The sequence below is a fragment of the Mirounga angustirostris genome, unplaced genomic scaffold (genome assembly GCF_029215605.1).
Source record: "Mirounga angustirostris isolate CCGP_5_RB_7025 unplaced genomic scaffold, mMirAng1.0.hap1 SCAF_5, whole genome shotgun sequence".
In the NCBI taxonomy this organism is placed as follows: Eukaryota; Metazoa; Chordata; class Mammalia; order Carnivora; family Phocidae; genus Mirounga; species Mirounga angustirostris.
The window spans coordinates 37,399,382-37,424,631 of NW_026991713.1; the positions used below are offsets into that span (position 1 = coordinate 37,399,382).

A 25,250-nucleotide genomic window follows, 5' to 3' on the forward strand; every position below is an offset into this window, starting at 1 on the left:
GTCGGGTCTGATTTCTGAGAGCTAAAAAGCAATATGGAAATTAACATAAACAGTCTAGGCAGGCCCAAAATGTCCAAAATCATAGCCTTGAAGCCTTTGGACTCCTCAGTGTTTAAATACTTTTTGGTCCTTATGAATTTTGTTAATGGTCTGGTTGCTTGCTTTGGTTTACTCTTTTTTCCTGTATTTTGTTACTTTCGGGTAGGAATCTTCATATTCTGAGCCACCCAACCTAGTGTCTTCAATACAGTAGAGGCTAAACAGTAGAGTTTTAGTGCTTGAGTGAATGGATAAATGAAATACAAGTAGAGATTGAATAAATTGATAAATGAAACAGTGAATGAACAAAAGTAAGCAGAGAGAGAGAAAGAGAGAGAATGAACAAAAGAAAGAATGGTATGTGACACTGGAATACTTGGGTTCCTGTTTGAACCTCATTACTTTTTAGTAGTGTGACCTTAGGTAAAATACCTATGTTCCTTGCTTCAATTTCCTTTTCTGTTAAAATAGTGTGCTATAGGGATTAAAGAGTTTATGCACATCATGCACTTGTAAGGTGCCCAGTACATAGTCAGAACTTAACAAATGTTTGTGAATTGGCGTAATTATTACAAACCCATGCTTGGAGCCAGAAATCTTACCAGCTATATGTCTTGGGTAGGTAAGTATCCAATAAATGGTATCTATTATTATTAGTTGTCATTATTCTAATGGAAGATACAGTCTTATTTGAGGATTTGGAGGCAAATCCAAATTTGAGAATTTGAAGTAAAATGAGGAGTATAATGATCTCTTAGAATGAAAGGAAATAATATTTGCTAGGGCATCAGATTGGCTGAAGTCTTCCAGAGTCCCTCCCTGAATCCATGCTTGGTCTAGGATTTACTCATAGAGTTCACAAAGAGACTTCACTATTGGTCTGTGGAATCCCTGATTGATTAGGTCTTTATTCTGTTACCTTTTTCACCCTAACATTGCTGACTCACATAGGAAATTTCCAATGAACTATCAACTCTAGTTCTTTTTTTTCTTATTATTTTTATGCTTATGAATGTTTTCCCTGTCTGATTTGTGTTATTTCTTTATTTTTGGTTCTATATTTCAATAGTACTACATTTCTCTTCTCACAGAATGAAATATATTTTATAAGACTTTGCCATTTTGTAGATTCTAATCCTCCACAGAATTATTAAAGCTAGATTACTTATGTTATGATTGCAAATCTTAGTGTAAATTTTTGATCAATCAATAATTTATTTCTAACCATAATATTCATAGAACTGTTTTTAAAAATGGAATGGAAGGGCTTGGTGTGACCCCTTAAATGCTGATAAGTTTTAAGTGTATCTGTGCTTTTAACATCTGGATTTAATTAATGGTAAGATAAATTCCTACTTTCTACTCTTTGGCCTCACCTTTTCTTATTTTCTCTAGAGAGATTAATAAACCACAAGAAGTAAAATGCGTAAGAGAAAAAGAGATCTACTTGAAATTCCTTATGAGAGAATCAAGCACTTATGGTTTAGATATGAAAAACATGGGAAAGGAGGTGTCAAAATGTACAAATCAAGTGTGGAATTATGTTCATAGTAACGTTTAAGTTATCATCTGCCGTAATGACTATAGTTAAGAATATTGTATTGTATATTTGAAATTTGCTAAGAGAGTAGATCTTAAATGTTGTCACTACAAAAAAGAAATGGTAATTATGTGAGGTAATGGATGTGTGTTAACTACCTTATTGTGGTGATCACTTCACAATATATACATGTATCGAATTATCATGTTGTACATGATATGCTTATGCTTACACAATGTTATATATCAAATATATCTCAATGAATCTGAGGGAAAATTTTCAGCTGTCAAATATAATAGCTTCTTAGGGCAGGGGGAGGTCAACCAAGTATTCATTCTGCATAGGTGGTGTCCATCTACCTCTAAAATCTTATAATTAACATAGCTCCTAAATCCTCTGGAATACCTTGTCAAGAAATAGCCATCCAAGGGGAACTTAATTATTAAGTTATACTAATATAGCACTTTAAATGCCCTCTGTTCTGTACATTCAACAAGCATTATCTTACCACTTAAAAGAAATGTGAAAATTATTCACTGTTATGTTTCAGAAACTGCTGTTCTTTGATGGAGTAGAAGGGCAATGTGTAACCACTAAAATATGCTCAAAATCAGCAGTAACTGTTAAAGCATCATAAAATGCAGAATAAAAATGTGCACATTGGTAATTTAACTAGACTACTATTTTTTTAAAAAAAAAAACATGTTACAGTATTTTTTAAATAAATACTAAAGCTAGAAGTAAGATGGAAAAAATATTAATGGTGAGGTCATTTTATTGAAGATTATCAAATACAAAGAGAACCATATTTCCAGTATTTATTTGATAGAAAATGGAAGAACATGTTTAAACTCCTGGCTTTATCTCAGGATTATCTGTAGAAGCAGTAGGACTCTGACATGGTAAGACTTCTGGGACTTCGTACACTTCATTTGGTCTTACTTGTAGACTGTATATTTCTACCATTTTTTTTATCTTAATGTGCATTTATAATAATGGTTTCCTTAGTTTACATCAGATTTTTCTACCATAAAGATAATTCATCTATATTATGCTTTAAAATAGGGCATAAAGGACTCAGTTCTATTTTATATATACTTTTTATGAAAACATTTTTTCATAAACTTTGTGCAATGATGGCTGGAAATATTGTCTCCATATTTTATTTATTTTTGAACCCTTACTGTTTTTCCTAAAACTCATCTTACTCATTAATGGAAACTTTCATTCATTCACTCATTCATTCATTTAACAAATACATTTTTTTGTAGAAGATGCTGTTCTAAGTCACTAGAGACATAAGTAATCAAAACATTTATCCAGTTAACAAAAGTTTATCTCATAACCATCATGTGTCAGGCATCATTCTAGGTACCTGTGATACACAAAAAGAAAACATATAAAGGCTCTTTCCCTGCTGAAGCTTATGATCTAGCAAGTTGGAGAAGGTTAGCAGATAATAAACAATAAATATAGCTAAGCAAATCATCTAGTATGTCATAAGGTGATATTGAAGAAAAGGTAAGGTAGAGAAACACAAAAAAATCAGGAGTCTTGGGGAGACATGGAGGTAGGAACAGTTTGCCCTTTTAAACAAAGTGTTCAGGGCTGGCTTCATTAAAATAGTTGAGGTTGTTAGCCGTGTGGAATACTAGTGAAGAATGTTTCAGTCAGTAGCAAAAACTAAAGCCAAGGCTGCAATGTGGAGGAGTGATTGACTTATTAGAAGAGCAGCGAGGTTGCCCATGTGGCTAAAGCAAGAGAGCAAGTGGGAGAATAGTAGGAGAGAGGTCAGGGAGGGCAAGGCTTGGAGGGGAGGGCAAGAGAATAGGAAGTGGGAGGCTGTGGTTATTGCTTGTTATAATATTTTTGCTTTTGTACTGGGTGGGATGGAAAAGGATTGGAGTGTTCTGAGCAGAGGAATGACTTGGTCTGACTACCATGTAACAAGATTACCATGGATCATTTTGGCTCTTTTAAAAAGGAAAGTAAGAGGACAAGGTTAGAAACAAAGAGACCAGTTAGAAAGTTGTTACAGTAATTCAAGTGGGAGTAGATGACCCAGACATCATGTGTTGAACAGGAAAATCCAGCTACAAATCCCAGGTGAGGATTGGTATGGAGGATGGCAAAGATGATACCAATGCCAATCACCAGAAGTAGGAGCCCATAGATCTTGGCCTACTGCATCTTCTAAGGATTCAGAGTTGTCAAAGAGGATTGGATAACAGATGTTCCTTGACACACAAAGAGGTCACGGAAATGGGTCCAATTCAGATATGTCACAAGGTAATGTTCAGTATTAGATGTCACATGCAGTATTTGGGTTAAGCTTATACTAGGGGAATTGATTAGGCAAAGAAAACATTGATCCAAGACCCCCCCCCCCAAAAAAAGTGCCACATGTTTATCTGGTAGAGGAAACAGAAAAATCAAAGGTTGGGAGACACAAGTGGGTTTAGGATTTTCAAGAGGACCAGTATAGCTAGAATGGAATAGACTATAGCAAAAAGATGAGAGTGGGCATAGATGGGCAGATGAGGTGGGTTCTTGAGATGATACGGGTTTTTTTTTAAAGATTTTATTTATTTGTCAGAGAGAGAGAGCACAAGCAGGGGGAGCAGCAGGCAGAGGGAGAAGCAGGCTCCCCGCTGAGCAAGGAGCCTGATAGGGGACTTGATCCCAGGACCCCAGGATCATGACCTGAGCTGAAGGCAGACACTTAACCAACGGAGCCATCCAGGTGTCCCTGATATGGGTTTTTGAGATCATTGCAAGACCTTGACTTTTACTTTTTTTTGGTCTGTCCACTTCCCATCTTTTTGCTATAGCCTATTCCCTGCTCAGTGGGAGTCTGCTTCTCCCTCTGCCCCTCCCCCTTGCTAGTTTTCTCTCTCTCTCTCTCTCAAATAAATAAATAAATAAAATCTTTGAAAGAAAATAAAGATAAAATTCAAAAAGTATCACAAATAGTATCTTCTCTCTGCCCCCATATCATAAATATGTAGGCAAAACCTAACTTTATGATAACTCATTGCATTGCCTAATAGTTGCTTATTTGTGTTACTTCTCTGCATGATGAGACTTTTCTTGATGCAGAAATGTATCAGCACATTTAAATATTTCTTTTTTTTAAAAGATTTTACTCATTTATTTGAGAGAGAATGAGATAGAGAGAGAGCATGAGAGGGGGGAGGGTCAGAGGGAGAAGCAGACTCCCCGCCGAGCAGGGAGCCCGATGCGGGACTTGATCCCGGGACTCCAGGATCATGACCTGAGCCAAAGGGAGTCGCCCAACCAACTGAGCCACCCAGGTGCCCTCAATACGTATTTTTTAAGTGAATATATAGATACACTTAAAATTCTAACATTTGAGCTTTTATTGCATTTGAAAATTAATAATTTAAGTATAGTCTTCTACAGTTTAAAATAAGACATTGAAAGTCTTCATAACCTTGTGTTAGGAAATAATTTCTTGATACAACACCAAAAGTGCAAGGCATAAGGGGAAAAATGATAAATTGACTTCATTAAAAATAAAAACATTTGCATTTCAAACAGCACCATCAAGAAAGTGAAAAGATAATCCATAGACTGAGAAGAACTATTGGCAAGTCATATAACTGATAAAGGACTTGTATCCAAAATATATATTTATATGGAATTTTTATAACTCATTAATAAAAAGACAAATAACTAAATTAGTAAATGAGTAAAGAATTTGAATAGACATTTCCCCAAAGAAGATATGTAAAAGCCAATAGGCACATGAAAAGATGCTCCACATCATTAGCTATTAGGAAGTGCACATCAAAATCACAAGGAGATACCACAAGATACATACACACTAGAGTAGCTGTAATTAAGGAGGTCATGTGATGTGAGGAGCACTGGGTGTTATACGCAACTGATGAGTTATTGAACGCTACATCTGAAACTAATATATGTTGGCCTTGAATTTAAATTTTTTTTTTTTAATTTTAAAAAAGCAATAACAGGTTTGGGTGAGAATATGAGAAATTTGAAGTCACATCATTGTGAGTGGGAATGTAGAGTGGTGCAGCAATTTTGGGAAATAGTACTTCAAAATGTTAATGTAGAATTACCATATGATCCAGCTATTTTACTCCTAGGAATCCACCCAAGAGAATATAAAACATACATCCACACGAAGACTTGTACCCAAATGCTCATACCAGCATTATTCGCAGTAGCCAAAAGGTGAAAACAGTCTAAATGTCTGTTACCAGATGAATATATAAATAACAGGTAGTATATCCACATGGTGGAACACTATTCAGCAATAAAAAAATCTGATAATAGCTACAGCGTGAATGAGTCTCAAAAACATTATGCTCAGAGAATAAAGCCAGTCACAAAAGGCTATCTATTCTGATTCAATTTATGTGAAAGGTACCAAATGGGCAGGTTTATTGTGGCAGAAAGTAGTTAAGTGGTACCTAGGGCTTGAGGTGGGGGTCAGCTGCAAATGATTGCTAATGGGTAAGGGGTTTCTATTTGGGGTGATGAAAATGTTCTCCAAGTTAGATTATGTTGATAGTACACCTCTTTAGGTATAGAAAACATTATTGACATTTATACTTTAAATGGATGAATTTTATGGATACAAATTGTATCTCAATAAAGCTATTTAAAATAACCACTGAGTTTTCTTTTAATTCAATAATTTGTCACTTCAGTTCAAATCCCACAATTTATTTTAAAGATAAGTCTACATAACAATGATTTGGAACAAAAGTTGTATTATTTCTCTAAGATATTAATCATAGTTTTTATATGACCTTTTACTCTGTAATTATGAAATATATATTAAGCTCACCACAGAATATATTTAAGGAGGTTTGAATAGGTGAAATGTTACACATCTTTAAGCATAAACGATTTATAAACACTTCAGAAAAAAACTGAGGTTTCAAAAATTTTCCCATGGGTAGTCAAAGTAGTATAAAGATGTTGTAGTATACATCTGTTGCTAAAGGAATTAAAAAGGTTAACATTTTAAGTGTTTTATTTTAGTTGCCTGATTACTGTTTATATTTAATTAAATTTTTCTTGCCTTGAGCCTGTTAAAAATATGCAATTTTTAAACAAGATTTTAATGGACCTCAGGTGCACAGAATTGGAATAATCATTTTTCTAATTAGAAAATTAACATGATTCAGTTGACTGAACAAATATTTGTCGAATGTGTGGTGTGTGTGTATACAGTATATTCCGTATACACACACACACACACACACACTACATTCCTGGTACTTGTCTATACCATATAGCATGTATAAGTGTATCCTGTTGATTTACATGTTCTGAGTAAAGGCAATATGGTAAAGGTTAGATGAACTAAACTGGGAATTCAAAGTTCTGCCTTTTAATTCAAATCCGCTGTGTGTGATTACCTGAGTCTCACTTTCTCTCAAGTTCTCCAGGGCTCTAGAATTCTAAGTGTATTTTTTTTCCAGTTATATAAAATATTTTCTAAAAGCAAAAATTTGTTTTCTAGTGATTTTTATAGTTTCTAAAAATCGTCTTTTTTAAGATGACTAGAGAAAGTCCTCAATGTAAGGAGTTAGAAGTTCTATTAAAGCTTACTCTTGCCTCGTTACTTGTGAGTAGTATAGAGAGTTCAAAGATATTTGCTATTATGAAAAAAAAAAAAAACCAACCCTGTCATATCATGCCTCAGTAATACCAAATTTGGACATAATTGACTGGCAATTGGCTCTAGCCTTTTTTTTCTTTCTTTTTTTTTTTTTAAAGATCTTATTTATTTATTTGAGAGGGAGACAAAAAGCGGCAGAGGGAGAAGCAGGCTCCCTGTAGGGAGCCCCATGTGGGCCTCAATCCCAGGACCCCGATCACAGAACCCCAATCCCAGGACCCCGGGATCATGACCTGAGCCAAAGGCAGACGCTTAACCGTCTCAATTACTGCCTAAGGATTATAAACTGGCTTTTCTCAGTTCAATGCACAGATAGTTGTGTCCTGTATAAAGGTCCCTATCAATGTTTTTGCAATTTATGCCCATAAAAACTGTCTAGAAAGTTGGTTTTTCTTTAGCTTCACAGTTCCTCTACTTTGTATGTGATATTGCATGCCTCGGGGGCGGGCATAACTTTGGAAAGAGTTCTTCTGATCCCTCAGCAAGCAGCCATCTCAGCAATGGGAGCCGCTGAAGGAGTATCTGGATCTCAGCAGCATCTCCGATGTTCCTACGTATTTGCAACACCTCTTACTTGTTGTGCTAGATAATTAGATGTTCAGTGTCTGCAATATAAGAGTTCAGCAATATCTTCAAGGTATTAGGTCTGTAGATCTGGCATCTTTAGATACCATCTTAAGACTAACTCCATCTTTTCTGCTATTTTAATTTAGATTTTCCAGGCTGTTTCTCCATGTGTTGGTTATTGAACTTTTTAAACACTCCTTGCCATTTGTCTGCATTTCCTTTCTATTTTCTCTTTCTCATTGCTTTTTTTGGTGCTTTCTGTTCTCCCTCTTTTCTCCTGCAGTCAGTCAGTTTTGCTCTAATGTGTCATTTGCATTCCTGAAAGTTATGAGCTGGGCAAAATTGCACAATAAAAAAACACAGGGCTTGCGGAAGAATAGGAGTTTGTGTCACAATTTTATCAATGGCGTAAAACAAAGAGATAGAAAACTAATTAAAAATGTAGCACAGTTTTATAGGTTAAATAGTCAAGAATTGCATAAATACTATAAATATGACTCTTTACTTGGAAAAAGACCTGAAGTTTGGGTGTTGGATGTGTCTCAGGGTTTGTGCATTATATGAAGTGGTGGAAGGAGGGGTATTTGAAATCAGACAGGAAAGCTTTGCTCAGTGGCAGTATCGCAGCCAATGAGGTTTATCCGAGGCGCGATTATTGCTAATTGAAATCAGACAGAAAATTATAACACAGTTGGGGGTGGTTTGACTCAAAGCATGTGGTAAACTGAGGTGATGTTAGATGTTTGAGGAACGTGCATGTGTCTATTTTGTGTATTCCTACAAAGCTCAGTTCAGTTAGTTATAGGTTTCTGTGGTTAGCCACTGATTCTCAGGAATGAATAGTGCATAAGAAAACACAAAATTTAGAGCATAGTATAACATGCAGAGCTGTCCAATCATTACGTTGTACACCTGAAACTAACGTAACATCGCTTGTCAACTATACTTCAATGTATTAAAAAAAGACAACGCAAAATTTATATAATATTCAAATTGTTTCTTGTATCTGTTGTATTAAAACAGATGCATGTTTTCCAAACAAGCACTATAGCAAAATTAACTGTACTTTCTTTGCTTTCTCTCAACTTATTTCTTTTTTTATGTTTATCTTTTTTTAATTTGGCATTCGTTATTTGCATCTAGATTAAAGCAAAGTGCATCATCATTTTCTTATTTTGACTTAGTTTTGCCCTTTTTCTTTCTTTTTTTTAAAATTTTATTATGTTATGTTAATCACCATACATTACATCATTAGTTTTTGATGTAGTGTTCCATGACTCATTGTTTGCGTATAACACCCAGTGCTCCATGCAGTATGTGCCCTCCTTAATACCCATCACCAGGCTAACCCATCCCCCCAACCCCTCCCCTCTAGAACCCTCAGTTTGTTTCTCAGAGTCCATAGTCTCTCATGGTTCATCTCCCCCACGATTTCCCCGCCTTCATTTCTCTTTTTCTTTTAGTGCTGTTTGTCCCCAGTGGTTGCACTGTCTTCACCACAAAGCTTCTCCAATGCAGCTGGGCTGTAGGACATGCTTCTGAACACATGGGTCACCCTGTTTCTAGGCAGCAAGGGGGGAAATCAGTCTCAAAGTATTTAATCCTCTTAAGCCTCCTTCCTGTGGGTTGTGTGCACTCAGGACTTTTATGTTCTTAGCAATATAGAAATCAAGGCTTTTTTTACATTACACTTTTGTTCCAGCTAGGTCAGATTCATACCGGGAATAACCTTCTTTAAAAGAAAAATGTGTGTAAGTTCTTTTGGAGTGTCATTGAAAATAAAACTTGGCAAATGCACACAGGATCTTGAATAAAAATAGAAAATATTACAGTTTCTGTCTTCTTTCGTATTACTTAGTAATAATATACTGTTTATATAAGTAAAATATTGTTTATAATAACTTTTGAATATAATTGATAAAATAATAGCTGCCATTTATTAAATGTTTAGGATACACCAGTGTTTTGTGTGAAGTTAATATATATATATATTTACAGCTTCCAATTCAAATGCATCTGTTAAGCTATTTGAAAATTACTGATCTACCTTTATATTTAATGTCTGTTAAGAGTTTTCCTAAAAACTTAGTTTTTCTTCAAAACTAGTTAGAGTTCTTATTTCTCACTGTGAAAGCTCTATCAGTTTCATTTAAGTTCATGAATTTTAAATTGAAGATGGAGAATATCCCAAGTGCCATTTCTTTTTCGTTTCCTGCAGCGTTTGTCCAATGGTTCTATAGACTCAACTGATGAAACTAGTCACATAGTCGAACTACAAGAATTGCTTGAAAAGCAAAACTATGAAATGGCTCAAATGAAAGAACGTTTAGCAGCCCTTTCTTCCCGAGTGGGGGAGGTGGAACAGGAAGCAGAGACAGCAAGAAAGGATCTCGTTAAAACTGAAGAAATGAACACTAAGTATCAAAGGGACATTAGGGAGGTAAGTGATTCACAACACTTTCCGCCTTTGCTTTCTGAACCCTGCTTCTGAGAAGCTTTCTCCAAATCTCCTCTAATGGCATATAATGTTTACATCGCAGAAGACCATGGTTTGGGATGCACTGTATTAGTTACAAAACGTGTCCACAAAGGCAAGAAAGAGTTTACTTCATCAACCTTTAAATAGGTATACAAAGAAAATTTGGTATCAAGTTACAGACAGGGTAAAAACTTTCTGTAGTTTGTAATGAATTTTTAACATTTTTAAGCTGCTAATTTTAAATAACTTTAGACGTGGGTATGAATAATGAATTGCCACACTCTTAGCATATAGGAATACTCAAACTCGCTACTTTATATTTTCCCCCTTTTATTTTGGTGTTGTTTCTGTGAGTGCCAGTGAATGTGAATGTGGGAACCTTTCTTTCTCTATATCTTTGGTTCTTCCTAGACATAACGTCACTTCATCTATTTAATAGAGTACTTCAAAGTTACTGCAAAAAGATACAAGGAGATGTTTTATTTGTAACCTCACCTAATCATCTTACCAGCTAAGGTGAAATACTTAGAATCTCACTTTTCGCTCTATTAATTAAAAAGAAAATTACCTGTATTTGTGGAAATTTTATTTGGTAACCTTTCACCTTTTTCATTTTTACATATTCTTTTAAATTACATATTTTTTATCTTTTTAAATATTTTTCGTATATAATTAACTAGTTGTTATTGAAGTTGACTCTATTGCATATATTCATTTCTTTTCTTCCCATTCCCTCTTGAGCCCATTTTACATTCTTTGCCTCTAACATCCCATCAAAACTGTTCTTACCAAAGTCATTGCTAATTTCCGTGTTGTTGAATGCTGCACTGGATCTAATCATCACTCCCCGTAATAATTCTTCACTTGGCTAAAAGCACCCTATACTCCTCTGATTTTCATCCATCTTTACTTTCTACCCTCCTCTCAGGCTCCTTCATTGGTTCTACTTTCCCTAGACTTGTGGTGCCTTCCCTTCTCAGTCTACCTTCACTCGTCTGCTAAGTTCATGCAGTCTCATGGCTCCAAAAACCACCCACAGCCTTATGACTCTCAATTTGTATCTCCAGCATATCCTATATCCTGATTGCCAGATGCCTGGAAAATTAACATATTCTCAAAATTAACATATTCAGGACTGTTTTCCTATTATCCTCCCACCCCCAAGAAACCAGACTTTCTTGTAGTCTTACACATCCCAGCTGTCCCCAAGGCCATTATCCTTACTCAGATCAAAAAACCTTGGAGCTGTCCTTGGTACCTCTGTTTCACTCACACTTCATTTGATTCAGCCATAAATCTATTACTTCCAACTTCAGGATATCAATAATGTGACCTCTTCTCGAAGTATTCATGGCTCTTCCTTATTCCACACAACCATCATCTCTCACTGGATTATCACAATAGTCTCCTGGCTGGTCCTCCTCCCGCTGTTGACCCACTTCAGTCTATACTCAACATGGCAGCCTGAGTGACTTTTTATAATGTAAGTCAGCTCAAGTTAATTTCCTGCTTCAATGGCTATGTACCCTACTTACAATAAAATCCAAGTCCTTGCAGTGGCCTACAAGCCATGTGCGATCTCCACTACCACCTTCCTGACCTCTTCGAAATCACCTCCTACTCCTTCATCCCAATCTGTTCAGTGAAGATGGCCTCTCAAACTAGCCACACCTATTCTGTTGCATTTTCTTTTCCCTCTTCCTTTTGCGCAAATGTTTTCTTCTCAGTGAAGTGTTCCCTAACCTTGTTATTTGCACATATATACTCTCCCTCTTCTTTCATTTTCTTTGTTTTATCTCATAGCCCTTACTGCCATCTGACACAATATGTACTATACTGATTTACTTGTTTGTCATATACCCCCTCTCCACTGTACATAAAGATTCATAAGGGCTGGGAATTTTTGTTTTGTCTTGTTTTGTTCACTGTTTTATTCTAATCACCTACACAACTACTGGGCATATAATAATAGGCATTCAAAAACTATTTGTTGAGAGAATGGATATTTATAAGTGTTTGGTGTAAATATCAAAAGGCACAGATGAGATTAGAATGTGTACTAAAACAGTATCTACTGTCTCAGAAAAAGATAGATGATCCATGAAGTGCGAGACGGCTTTACTACCACACAAATGATGATACTGTGTTCTCTACACCTTTATATGAATTGATCGTTCAAAGATACATCTCTCATTTTCATTCCTTCCAACCCAAAGTCAGAGAATTTATAAAATAGCTGAAGGTTTGCCACTCTTCTATATCCCTGTTTGGAAACACTAAGATTTCTGGCTAGTAAAGCATCAACGTTTTTTCTTGAGCTCTCACTCTTTGTAATTTCTTCATTGTCTTAGTCCCAGAGACTTAGCTGTTTTCCTTTCATCTAGCAATCCTCTCCTACCTTGTCTCTTCATGTTTATCTAATCCAGTGTCACAGGTAGAGCCCAGTATCTCCAGTTCCCCTTTCTTATTGTTTATGTAAAAATAACCCCTTAATTCTCCCATAGTCTTTGGTTGTAGGTGACAAAGAGCTAAGTCAGATGGAAAATATCGATCATCTGATGCCACGTTTCTTTTATGAGGAACCTTTTCTAGTTGGTAAGGAGTTCTGCTATCACCTGGAATTCTTTTAAAATACAACAAATCTTATCAGCTGTAAAAATTTTTATGTAGTTATATTTTAGAAGAGATTCATGAGAAAAGAATATCTTTCATCATTCACCTCTAAAGGGAGGTTGCAAACAAATGTTTCAAGAGCCAGGCTGGCAATATAAATGTATAACACATTAGGCAGCAAACATGCAACATAGGAAGTGGTAGAGTTAATGAGACCTGGACAAGGTACCTATACTCTGCCTGCCTTTCTGGATATATCATGTGTGGTATGTGTGTGTGTGTGTTAAGGACACTGTGAAGGCCAAATAGAACATTTCCAAAAAGGTTCAGGTCACAGACCACAAGGCCCTGGCTTACTGCTAGGAATTTCTTGAGGATCAACCATGAAAACTATTACGGGTGCATTGCATTTAATTTCTCTAATTTCTTACATTGGTCCTATCCAGAAGGTACTTGTCATTATCCCCATTTTTCTCAAGTGAGGTAAAGTGACTTGTCAAAGGCACATGCACTGCCTTCCCCAGCACCCCACTTCTTCCAACCCCTCTCCCCCTGCCCCACTCCCTGCACCAGGAAGACACAGGATCAGCCCAGCTTCAAAACTTGTGCTTCTTCCGCTATGAGCAGCTTCCAAAATCAATGAAATAGAATCATTCATCAGTGATAACACTAATATAAAAAATGCAGCTGCACTATTAACTGCCCAAATAATCAATCTTTTGCTCTTTCTTTCCAGTAAGGTGTGAAAATCATGTACTTTAAAAAGGTATCACTTAACGCTCAAAACTTCAGCCTCTGCTTTTGTTTTCCTGACTGATAATGTACTCGTGGGCGATGGGCACACAAGGTCTACTAGATTGCAAGTTTTTTAGTAGGAAACTAGAAAAGTGATTCTTCTTGTCTACCCCTATAGCATTGCTAACATAGTATGTATGCATTATATAAGCGATGCATATTTGTTCAATTAATTAAGGAAAAATAGGGAATAAGAAAAACTGACGATGTAATTAAAAACTGAGTGCATTTTGCTTTGCATGTGAGGACAGCCTAATATATCTAAAATGAATTGTGTAAGTATATTTCATTAATGGCTTTAGAGTATATTTTTGTCATTATTCTTTGTCAAGAAATAAATCTATTTAAAATTTACTTTTGTTTGAAGTTTTGTCTTATTTGCTCCTTAAATTGACTGTGACCTATAAGAGTAGGGGGCTGGATTAACACTAAGCATAGTCCACATATTAGAAAACGTAGATAATCTTATAGCAGGCTTAGCTCTCCGCTTTTTTTTTTTAAGATTTTATTTATTTATTTGACAGAGAGAGAGAAAGAGCACAAGCAGGGGGAGCTGCAGAGAGAGAGAGAGAAAGAGAAGCAGGCTTCCCACTGAGCTGGGAGCCCAATATGGGGCTTGATCCCAGGACCCTAGGATCATGACCTGAGCCAAAGGCAGATGCTTAACAAACTGAGCCACCCAGGCGCCCCTAGCTCTCCACTTTTTTTTATCAAGATAGCTACTAATTGGGTATTGGATAATAACATTTTATTAAATATATAGGTATGCAAAGAATTAGAATTTTCTATGATGTTTTTAAATTATATATTGTTTTGTGAATTAAACCAACTTATCTTTCCAACTTCCGGTTAAGAGTTCTTAAAAAATTCCTTAGTGATTAAATGAATACATATCAATTTTGTCTTTTCTATGATCTGAAACATGGAGTTATATTTTTTAGTTTACTAGATCTACATTACTATAGAGTTATATTTATTTGATACAATAAAATGAATTTTGTACACAAACTTCAGGTCAAAAGATAATTGAATCTTTACGCTGTTTTTCTCTTTTTAGGCAGCAGTTTTTAGAGACTAGAAAAAGCTTCCTTTTTTAGAATTTCCAAGTGACATGCAGGGAAAAGATATTTCTCAGACTTGTAAATTCAAAATTTATTTTTGGCAACACAGCTTGCAGTTAAAAATTGAATCTCCCACATGAATCACTGAATCAAAAATGCAGTAGCAAAGTCTATACAATGACTTCTGCATGCAATATATGCCATAGAGTCAGATCAGCTAATTAGAGGCACAACAGTAATTAATAATAAAAAAGTAGCTATTATTTATGGAGTGTGTATTATGCATAAGACCACACAAGGCACTTAAAATTTTGTATCGCAACAATGTTGTGTGGTACAGATTAATATCCCATCCAAAACCAAAAAACAAAACAAAGAAGCAAACAAACCAAAAAAAAAAAAAAAACAGACAAAAGAAAAAAGGTGAGTTATAGAAAATGTAATCAACATTTTTCCATGGTAACTGAGTTAATGAATAGCAAAAACTGGGACTTGGAGCCAATATGTGCTACTCCAATGCTCATGTTCTCAGGAAACCTGTATATGTCTTTAACTGAATTTATTGCTATTATAATTTAGTTAGAAGTTTATATATGTAGGCTAGATTCAGGATTTTCTTTTTGGGCTACAAAATCGACATAATGTTCCCAGAATTCTTTATGAAAATGAAATTAACAGAATACAGTACTCTGAAAGAATTCTCTAAGATGATAAACTCTATCCTCATTAGGCAAAAAATAATATTCTAGAATTGAAGAAGTCAAAATTTAAAATAAAAGCTTTTTAAATAGTAGCTTTTGTTTGTGTTGGCTAAAATCTAGAGATGTGTAGATAATGTTGAAAAAAATAGTCTGGGTAATTTTTGCCAAATTGATGGATTAATTGATCTGATCTTTAATATTAATATAATAACCAAGTAATCTTTAGTTGGGTCTTGAAGGTCAGTAGACCCAGAAGAAGGTAATAAAAATGCATTCCAGGCGGAAATGAAGTCACAGAGTGCATTAGTTTCTTAGGGCTCCTGTAACAAATTACCACAAACTGGGTGGCTCAAAACAACAGTAATTTATTTTTTCATGGTTCTGGAAGCTCCAAGTCTGAAGTGAAGGTGTCAGCAGGGCCATATGCCCTCTAAAGACTCTAGCGAAGAATGCTTCTTTGCCTCTTCTAGCCTCCGCTGGTTGCTGGCAATCCTTCTGTTCCTGGCTGATAGCAGTATAACTACAGTCTGCTTCTCTCTTAACATTGCCTTTTTCCTCAGTATGTCTGTGTGTCTCCAAATCTGCCTCTCCTTGTAAGAACACCAGTCACTGGATTTAAGGTCCACCCTATCTTATATAATACCATCTTAACTTGATTACATCTGTAAAACCCTATTTGTAAATAAGGTCACATTCACAGGTTCTAGGTGGACATGAATTTTTTTTAGGAGGGCAGGGGGTATGCTATTCATCCCAGTACATAGAGAGAGAAGTGTTAGGTCAGGAAGCTATTTGTTTTCCAGGCTTTGTAGCTCAGATTTTCACTGAAGATGGGGGGAGGGGGTTGGGGGGGTTAAACATATAAAGGTATTTAAGCCAAGAAGCAGTATGATCAGACTGGCATTTCGTATTTTCTCTTTGTCAGCAGGTTAGAGAATGTGGAAGCAGGAAAAAGACCAATAGCAGGTTAGGCTATTAAGTGGGGAGTTAGGGTGAAGATTTGAAGGATGATTCTAAGAAGAAAATCTGATTTGTGGGTAGGCAGGGCAGGCAAGCGTGGTGGGTTTCATGGTAGAAATATTGTTTTTTAATTGCTTTTAATTTTTCTATACATACAATTTTTCAAAGTCAAATAATGTAAGAGGGTACAAATCTAAATACGTACACACAAACACACACGTACATAGAGAGTGCCCACCCACTTCCCATCTTACTTGCCTGAGGGTCTTAACTCCAATCCTTTAGCTGTTACTTGTGCTATTTTCTCTCTTATTTAAACTTAATCTGTGCCTTGCTATTATATGAGGATTTTAGCTCTTTTATTCTCTCTCTTCCTGTCTCTTCCACCCATCCTTCCACTACAATTACCTCAAAATCACATTTAGTATCACCATTATTATGTCTATGTAAATAATTCTCACAACTGATCCAAGTGGTGGTTTCCCATTATAGTATTTCCTATTGTTGTACAGCTTTTTGTTTTTCTAAGATTTTATTAATTACTTGATACATTACTTTGCTTACTTGTTTTTAAAACTATGGTGTATCTTTCCACCCACTCTACCAGATTAGTAAATTCTATGATTTCAATTCAGTTATGGTCAGTGGTCAAGCAGATAATTTATCATTCTTTTTCTTATTTTCTTTGAATCATTCCTTTTTCTTCTACCATCCACCTCTGTTCTGTACAGCCTTATCTATAAGCCTGCTCATTGTTTCTGCTGTATTTGTGGGATTTACTTCTACTATCATTTTGAAAATCCAAGACAAAAAAGGTGATCAAGATCCTAAAAACAGAAAAGACGTAAAATGTTGAGCACAGATAATGATTAAACTTTGAGAGAGGGTGGAACACCTGTTCTAAACTGAGAGCTAGAAGTTAATGATTTGTGCATGTGGTTATTTCCAGTTGGTGGTGAGGGAAGACCGAGACATTGAGGGATTATCCATTTAAGGGCTTCTATTTCTTTTGGAAGAATGGAAGAAAATTTATCTGCTCTGTGCATATGGCAGGACTGGCTCTGGGTCCTAAAGGAGAGGACCGAAAGAACTGATTAGGAAGACTGATCAAAGAAATTTGGGTAGTAATACATGGAAGCCACCACCATCACATCAATTTTAGGCTCCTTATGCAAAGAAGCTCCCCACATTATCAGGAAACCACATCAGGCCCATGAAACTCACCTTTTTTTTTTTTTTTAATTTAAATTCAATTAGCCAACACATAGAACATCATTAGTTTCAGAAGTAGAATGCAGTAATTCCTCAGTTGCATATAACACCCAGTGCTCATCATATCACGTGCCCTCCTTAATGCCCGTCACTCAGTTACCTCATTTCCCTTCCCACCTCCCCTCCAACAACCCTCAGTTTCTTTCCCATAGTTAAAAGAATCTCTCATGGTTTGTCTTCCTCTCTGATTTCTTCCCATTCCATTTTTCCCCTCCCTTCCCCTATGAGCCTCTGCACTGTTTCTTATATTCCTCATATGCATGAAACTATATGATAATTGTCTTTCTCTGATTGACTTATTTTGCTCAGCATAATACCCTCCAGTTCTGTCCATGTCGATGTAAATGGTAAGATTTCATCCTTTCTGATGGCTGAGTAATATTCCATTGTATATATACACCACATCTTCTTTATCCATTCATCTGTCGGTGGACATCTGGGCTCTTTCCATAGTTTGGCTATTGTGGACATTGGGGTGCAGGTGCCCCTTCAGATCACTACATTTGTATCTTTGGGATAAATACCTAGTAGTGCAATTGCTGAGTCATAGGTAGCTCTATTTTTAGCTTCTTTTTTTTTATTTTTAAGATTTTATTTATTTTTTAACAGAGAGAGAGACAGCGAGAGAGGGAACACAAGCAGGGAGAGTGGGAGAGGGAGAAGCAGGCTTCCCGCTGAGCAGGGAGCCCAATGTGGGACTCAATCCCAGGACCCTGGGATCATGACCTAAGCCGAAGGCAGATGCTTAACGACTGAGCCACCCAGGCGCCCTCTATTGTTAGCTTCTTGAGGAACCTTCATACTGTTTTCCACAGTGGCTGCACCAGTTTGCATTCCCACCAACAGTGTAAGAGGGTTCCCCTTTCTCCACATCCTCACCAACATTTGTTGTTTGCTGACTTGTTAATTTTAGCCATTCTGACTGGTGTGCAGTGGTATCTCATTGTGGTTTTGATTTGGATTTCCCTGATGCCAAGTGATGTTGAGCATTTTTTTCATGTGTCTGTTGGCCATTTGTATGTCTTCTTAGGAGAAGAATGTCTTCTGCCCATTTCTCGACTGGATTGTTTGGTTTTTGGGTGTTGAGTTTGAGTTCTTTATAGATCTTGGATACTAGCCCTTTACCTGATACGTCATTTGCGAATATCTTCTCCATTTCTGTAGGTTGCCTTTTAGGTTTGTTGACTGTTTCTTTTGCTGTGCAGAAGCTTTTTATCTTGATGAAGTCCCAATAGTTCATTTTTGCTTTTGTTTCCCTTGCTTTTGGAGACATGTCTAATAAGAAGTTGCTGTGGCCGAGGTCACAGAGGTTGCTTCCTGTGTTCTCCTCTAGGATTTTGATGGACTACTGTCTCACATTTAGGTCTTTCAACCATTTTGAGTCTATTTTTGTGTGTGGTGTAAGGAAATGGTCCAGTTTCATTCTTCTGTATGTGGCTGTCCAGTTTTCCCAATACTGTTTGTTGAAGAGACTGTCTTTTTTCCATTGGACATTCTTTCCTGCTTTGTTGAAGATTAGCTGACCATAGAGTTGAGGGTCCATTTCTGGGTTTTCTATTCTGTTCCACTGATCTATGTGTCTGTTTTTGTGCCAGTACCATAATGTCTTGATGGTTACAGCTTTGTAATAGAGCTTAAAGTCCGGAATTGTGATGCCACCAGCTTTGCTTTTCTTTTTCAACATTCCTCTGGCTATTCGGGGTTTTTTCTCGTTCCGTACAAATTTTAGGATTATTTGTTCCAGCTCTGTGAAAAATGTCGATGGTATTTTAATAGGAATTGCATTGAATGTATAGATTGCTCTGGGTAGCGTAGACATTTTCACAATATTTATTCTTCCAACCCATGAGCATGGAATGTTTTTTCATTTTTTTTGCCTCTTCCTCAATTTCTTTAATAAGTGTTTTATAGTTTTTAGAGTACAGATCCTTTGCCTCTTTGGTTAGGTTTATTCCTACGTATCTTATGGTTTTTGGTACAATTGTAAATGGCATCGATTCCTTAATTTCTCTTTCTTCTGTTTCATTGTTACTGTATAGAAATGCCACTGATTTCTCTGCATTGATTTTATATCCTGCCATGTTGCTGAATTGCTGTATGAGTGCTAGCAATTTTGGGGTGAAGTCTTTTGGGTTTTCCACATAAAGTATGTCATCTGGAAGAGTGAGAGTTTGACTTCTTCTTTGCCAATTTGAATGCCTTTTATTTCTTTTTGTTGTCTGATTGCTGAGGCTCAAACTTCTAGTACTATGTTGAACAAAAGTGGTGAGAGTGGGCATCCCTGTCATGTTCCTGACCTTCGGGGAAGAACTCTCAGTTTTTCCATGAAGCTCACTTCTGACCACAGAGTAGACACTATTTGAGCGCTTCACGGCAGAACATTCGTTTGCAACTTGTCAACCTCTCTTAAAGCACGTCTGGTTGTATGTGCGTGTGTGCAAACACACAGGTTCACATGGCCAAGCCCTCGTGGCTCTGGAAACTCTGTGCCCTCTTCCTAAAAGCCATTTGACCCTAGGAGAAGTCCAGACTGGCCAAACTACAAAGAGCTTGTGGACCTTGGGGAGACCCCAGAATGAGGATTGCTGCTGAAAACTGGGAATGTGGCCACGCCATTCCTCGGGGTCCCAAGCAATTCCCTTTTACCCCAGGGCCAAGGTCCCCTTCCAGGCAGGTGGCCTCAGGCTTTGGCCACCTGCCTGCCCCCAGCTCCTGGGCTCTGGGGGCCCCACAGAGACCTGCCTTCCCTGGCTCGCTCTTCTACAAACACTGGATCTGTTGGGGCTAGGGGCTGGGGCAGAGAGAAGCGCCCGCCTCAGCACCCTCCCAGCAAGTGTATCTTGTACAGAGGGGAAGTGTGTGCGGGAGTGGGGTGCACACCTGCTTAGTAACGTGGCTGCAGCCTCTGCACTTCCCAAATCTCAGATGAGAGATTGATTTATTATTTCTGCATAACATCTTGGGGTAGAAACCAAATTTCTTTTAATATATTACATATATATGTACACACTCCTGTGAAATATGTGTACTTTGAAGGGGATCTATTTATGTTCCATTGGGAGTCTTTCTTTTCTCTCAGGAATCTTACCTGCTGCTTTGTGTATTTGGTCAGATTCCTGACAAACATTTTGTTTTCTGTTTAGTAAAGGTGCTCTTTCTGGGATGTCCAAAAAAAAAAAAAATTAATATCTTTTTTAAAAAGTAGGTTATCCACCTACTAATAAATTTTCATGTAAGCTGTTAGGAAGATAAGATTATTTCCATATAATCTTTGAATTTAGATGGTTTAAAAATTATTGTTTAGAATATAATTAATGCCAAGGTTTTCTCCATTTGCACTGATAGTTTATTTTTCCCTAGAGATTTGTGTTCATTGAGTTCTTTAAATTCTTCTTTTAATTGGAATATATATGACAAGGAAAACGGTTAAGTTCCAAAGTCAGTTGGTCGATCCATTTGTGAATATGACTCAAATTTACTTTTTTTTTTTTTTTGGTCTCTTTTTTTAACTGTTGAGTTACTTTTACTTATATCTGAAGATGAAAATACTGATGATATTGGTTAACCTTAAAGATTGCTTTGCAGTTTGGAACAGTAGCCACCATTTCACCTTTATGGTTTACAACTCTACCCATAATTGTACTTATCTTTACTATATAACAAGCTAATTTAGCTGTCACTTCTTTTCTAAGAATGCCAGTTCTACAACAGGTAGTTTCATGTACTCCACTGCATTCTCAGAGAGGGAAACTTCATTAACCCAAGATGTAAGAATTCTGATGGTATTGGGAAAATTCACAAGAAATCTTGCATACCTTCCTTGAAAAGAAAGGAATGAATATTACTTCAAAAAAATAGCTTTTAAATTTTACTATTTTATTTAAATAACAAGACAGTACATTATCTGAAAATCTGATTTTAATTAATTTATTTTAATTGTAGGCCATGGCACAGAAGGAAGATATGGAAGAAAGAATCACAACCCTTGAGAAGCGTTACCTCAGTGCTCAGAGAGAATCTACCTCCATACATGACATGAATGATAAACTAGAAAATGAGTTAGCAAATAAAGAGGCCATCCTACGGCAGGTTGAGTATCTCTATCTTGGTTTTGTTCTTGTCCGTGTGTGTTCTAATCATTCTCACAAAACATGGAGTAAATAAAATATGGTATTTCTTGGCAATCAACCATTATCTAAAATTTAGAGTAGAACTGACTAGACAGGTGTGATTTTCAGGATATAATTTATAAATTTGTCTTAATAATAATAAAAATAATTACTTTTAATATTTACTTTGGATCTAGACATGAGCCAGAAACTGCTAAACAGTTAACATGTATTACCTCACTTAAATCTAACCATCACCTGTGAAGTAAGCACAATTATACTGAGGCACTAAGGTTCAGAGACATGAAACCTTTTCCAAGGTCACACATCTGGTAATTGCCAGTTATTAGCGGAGGCCTAAGTCTATTTGACTCTAGAGCAGGAGTGGACAAACTATGGCCCATGTGCCAAAACTATGGCTCTGTTTTACAAATAAACCACACCCATTTATTTAACAGTCTGTGACCATTTTTGTGCTGCAGTGGTAGAATTAAGTAGTTGGAACAGAGACTAAATAATACACAAAGCCTAAAGTATTTATTTTCTGGTCTTTCAGAGAAAAAAATTTTGTCAAACCTCTCTCTAGAGCCCGGACCCTTAACCATTGTACTACATTCCCTCTCCCACTCGGGTTAATACTATAATTTTCAATATTATGCGATCATGGTACATCTGAAGTCTTCGTATTGAATTATAATCCATTTTTCCAGGTTTATACTCACTAGTAACTTTTTTTTTCTTTTTGCTGCCATTGGTAAGAGCTTTTCTATTTTTTAATGTGCTAAATTTTATTGAGGAATGTGATTAAGTAAGATAAGAAAATACGAATACAGTCATCTCTTTGCATAGCCCAGGTATGGTAGTGGCAGATTTTAAGTCTAGAATAATGGCTGAAGCCCAAAGCCCCAAGGGGCTGGTGTTTGTTATCCTCACAGTGACTCTGTGAGCATCTCTTTTTCCATCCCATTTCAGATGGAAGAGAAGAACAGACAGTTACAAGAGCGTCTTGAGCTGGCTGAGCAAAAGTTGCAGCAGACTATGAGAAAAGCCGAGACCTTACCTGAAGTAGAGGCTGAACTGGCTCAGAGAATTGCAGCCTTGACAAAGGTACTGCGATAAGACAGTCAACCTAGATATACTTACAGAAATGACTAGTAAGCCAGATGGAATCTATAGATTTTCTTTAGGTTTTATGAAATTTAAGTTTATTTAATCTACCATATTGGTTTTGTTGGTTAGATGAATGTTTCATATTATATATCTTATTTAATGCTGCCATGAATGATACACATATGAATGTGATGATACCTCTGCCTATTTAAACAGTAGTAAATACAAAATTTCACATCGTTATAGTTAATTTTCCATGATAATATTTGCACATGAGAATAATCACCAAATATAAATAAATAATGATGATATTTAATATGTATGTAGATAAGCCATGATAATTTAATAGGCTTAATATAAATTGGTATTAAAAATGTAGGAAATATCATAAGCAGTTGATTGCATTCTGACTATAGTATGAAAAAATTTGTTAGAAATTGGAGGTTAGATTTGTAGAAGTCTAAATTCTAAAGTCATTAGTCAGAAGGTGATTTTAATAGTTACAATTTCTCCTGAACCAATTAAATTCAAAAATAATCTGAGGGATGTTCAAAATTATCTGCCATGTTATGGCTGTTAGAGTCTGCAACTGTCTGCATATTTTAGAATTTTGCCACCATTATAGTGTTAAAATGACTATTCTAACCTTTCACAGTCAAGTGGAAATGGACATTGCTTCCAAGTGTATGTCTGTTATCACTACAATGCAAGTTTAGATTTGCTCACTAAAAGCATGTTTTACTTTTAATATCAGTTCAAAAATGTACAGACATTTTAAAAATTGTTAATTATTTGAGAGAGAGAGAGCAGGGGTGAGGGGCACAGGGAGAAGAGAGTGAATCCTAGGCTCCATGTTCAGTTTAGCACAGAGCCTGACATGGGGCTCAATCTCAGGACCATGAGATCATGATCTGAGCCAAAACCAAGAGTTGGCTGCTTAACTGACTGAGCTACCCAGGCACCCCCAAATTTTCACACATTTTAGATATTCATGCACTCTTTGCTATGTGCTAAGTTTTCCGTCCCACTATAATAAATGGGTAAGATAGATATGTGAACTGCAAGATACAAATTCTGGCATTCGGGATTATCCAATACAATTGATATTAGCAATATAAAAGCAGGCACACATGTTCACTTTCCTGAAAAAGTAAATGATTAAAGAGGAACAGTAGGGGCGCCTGGGTGGCTCAGTTGGTTAAGCAACTGCCTTCGGCTCAGGTCATGATTCTGGAGTCCCGGGATCGAGTCCCACATCGGGCTCCCTCCTCTGACCCTCCCCCTCTCATGCTCTCTGTCTCCCATTCTCTCTCTCAGATAAATAAATAAAACCTTTAAAAAAAAAAAAAAAGGAACAGTAGACTGATGCCTCCTGGTTAAAATAGGGTAATTAATCAGGTAGTGCAAAGGCAAACATTTGCAAAGTAGAGCAGGGCTTAGGAAGTATTGGAATAGTTGCTTGTCTACAGAGTATTGGAATAACTAGCTGAATAAAACATTAGTGTGATTAGGGTAATGTTACAATCTGAATCCTTCTGTAGTCATAGACATACCATAAACCCTTCTGGCAATTTGAGAAATGTGTGATTTCTAAGATGAAGATAAATTTATTTGAGAAATAGTCTCTAAATTATATAGAAATGTGCAAATATAGTAGTAGTATTCTATTTTTTTGAAAGCACATTTTAAATTACTCATGTATGGATGTACACACACTTAGGCTTTTCATTTGAGGAACATGAACTTCTATAAAGAGTTATTGAACTATTTTCAGGGGCTTGGTGAGTGGCTAATAATAAAAATAGCTCTTGTAAAATTTTAGTGTAAAATAATTATCAGTATTATCCAGAGTAATGTACAAGAAAATCTGGAATCTCTCTCAAAGTAACACGATTTAAAATTCACCAAATAATTGCTCCAAACTAACCTCTGATGGACTGAGGATGAAACATACTTTAAAACATTAATACTTGGGGCGCCTGGGTGGCTCAGTCGTTAAGCGTCTGCCTTCGGCTCAGGTCATGATCTCAGGGTCCTGGGATCGAGCCCCACATCGGGCTCCCTGCTCAGAGGGGAGCCTGCTTCTCCCTCTCCCACTCCCCCTGCTTGTGTTCCCTCTCTCGCTGTGTCTCTCTGTCAAATAAATAAATAAAATCTTTAAAAAAAATAAAAAATAAAACATTAATACTTGATTTACGAGGCTTCAAATTATACATTCCTAAGATTCCTTAATTTAGAATATAACAATGAATCATGGAACACTACATCAAAAACTAATGGTGTAATGTATGGTGATTAACATAACATAATAAAAAAAATAAAAA

The 25,250-nt window shown here is 36.3% G+C and overlaps 1 protein-coding gene and 1 pseudogene across 5 annotated transcripts in view; both read left to right on the forward strand.

Moving 5' to 3' along the window:
- PPFIA2 (PTPRF interacting protein alpha 2) overlaps positions 1–25,250 on the forward strand; it is a 476,257-nt gene that overhangs the window by 348,751 nt on the left and 102,256 nt on the right. For all 5 annotated transcript variants that reach the window (XM_064590837.1, XM_054506898.2, XM_054506899.2 and 2 more), the window contains 3 exons: positions 10,045–10,266; positions 21,650–21,796; positions 22,789–22,923. In XM_064590837.1, coding sequence (XP_064446907.1) covers positions 10,045–10,266; positions 21,650–21,796; positions 22,789–22,923 — 504 coding nt within the window. The remainder of the gene's footprint in view (positions 1–10,044; positions 10,267–21,649; positions 21,797–22,788; positions 22,924–25,250) is intronic.
- On the forward strand, positions 8,428–8,588 carry LOC123845023 (U4 spliceosomal RNA; annotated as a pseudogene).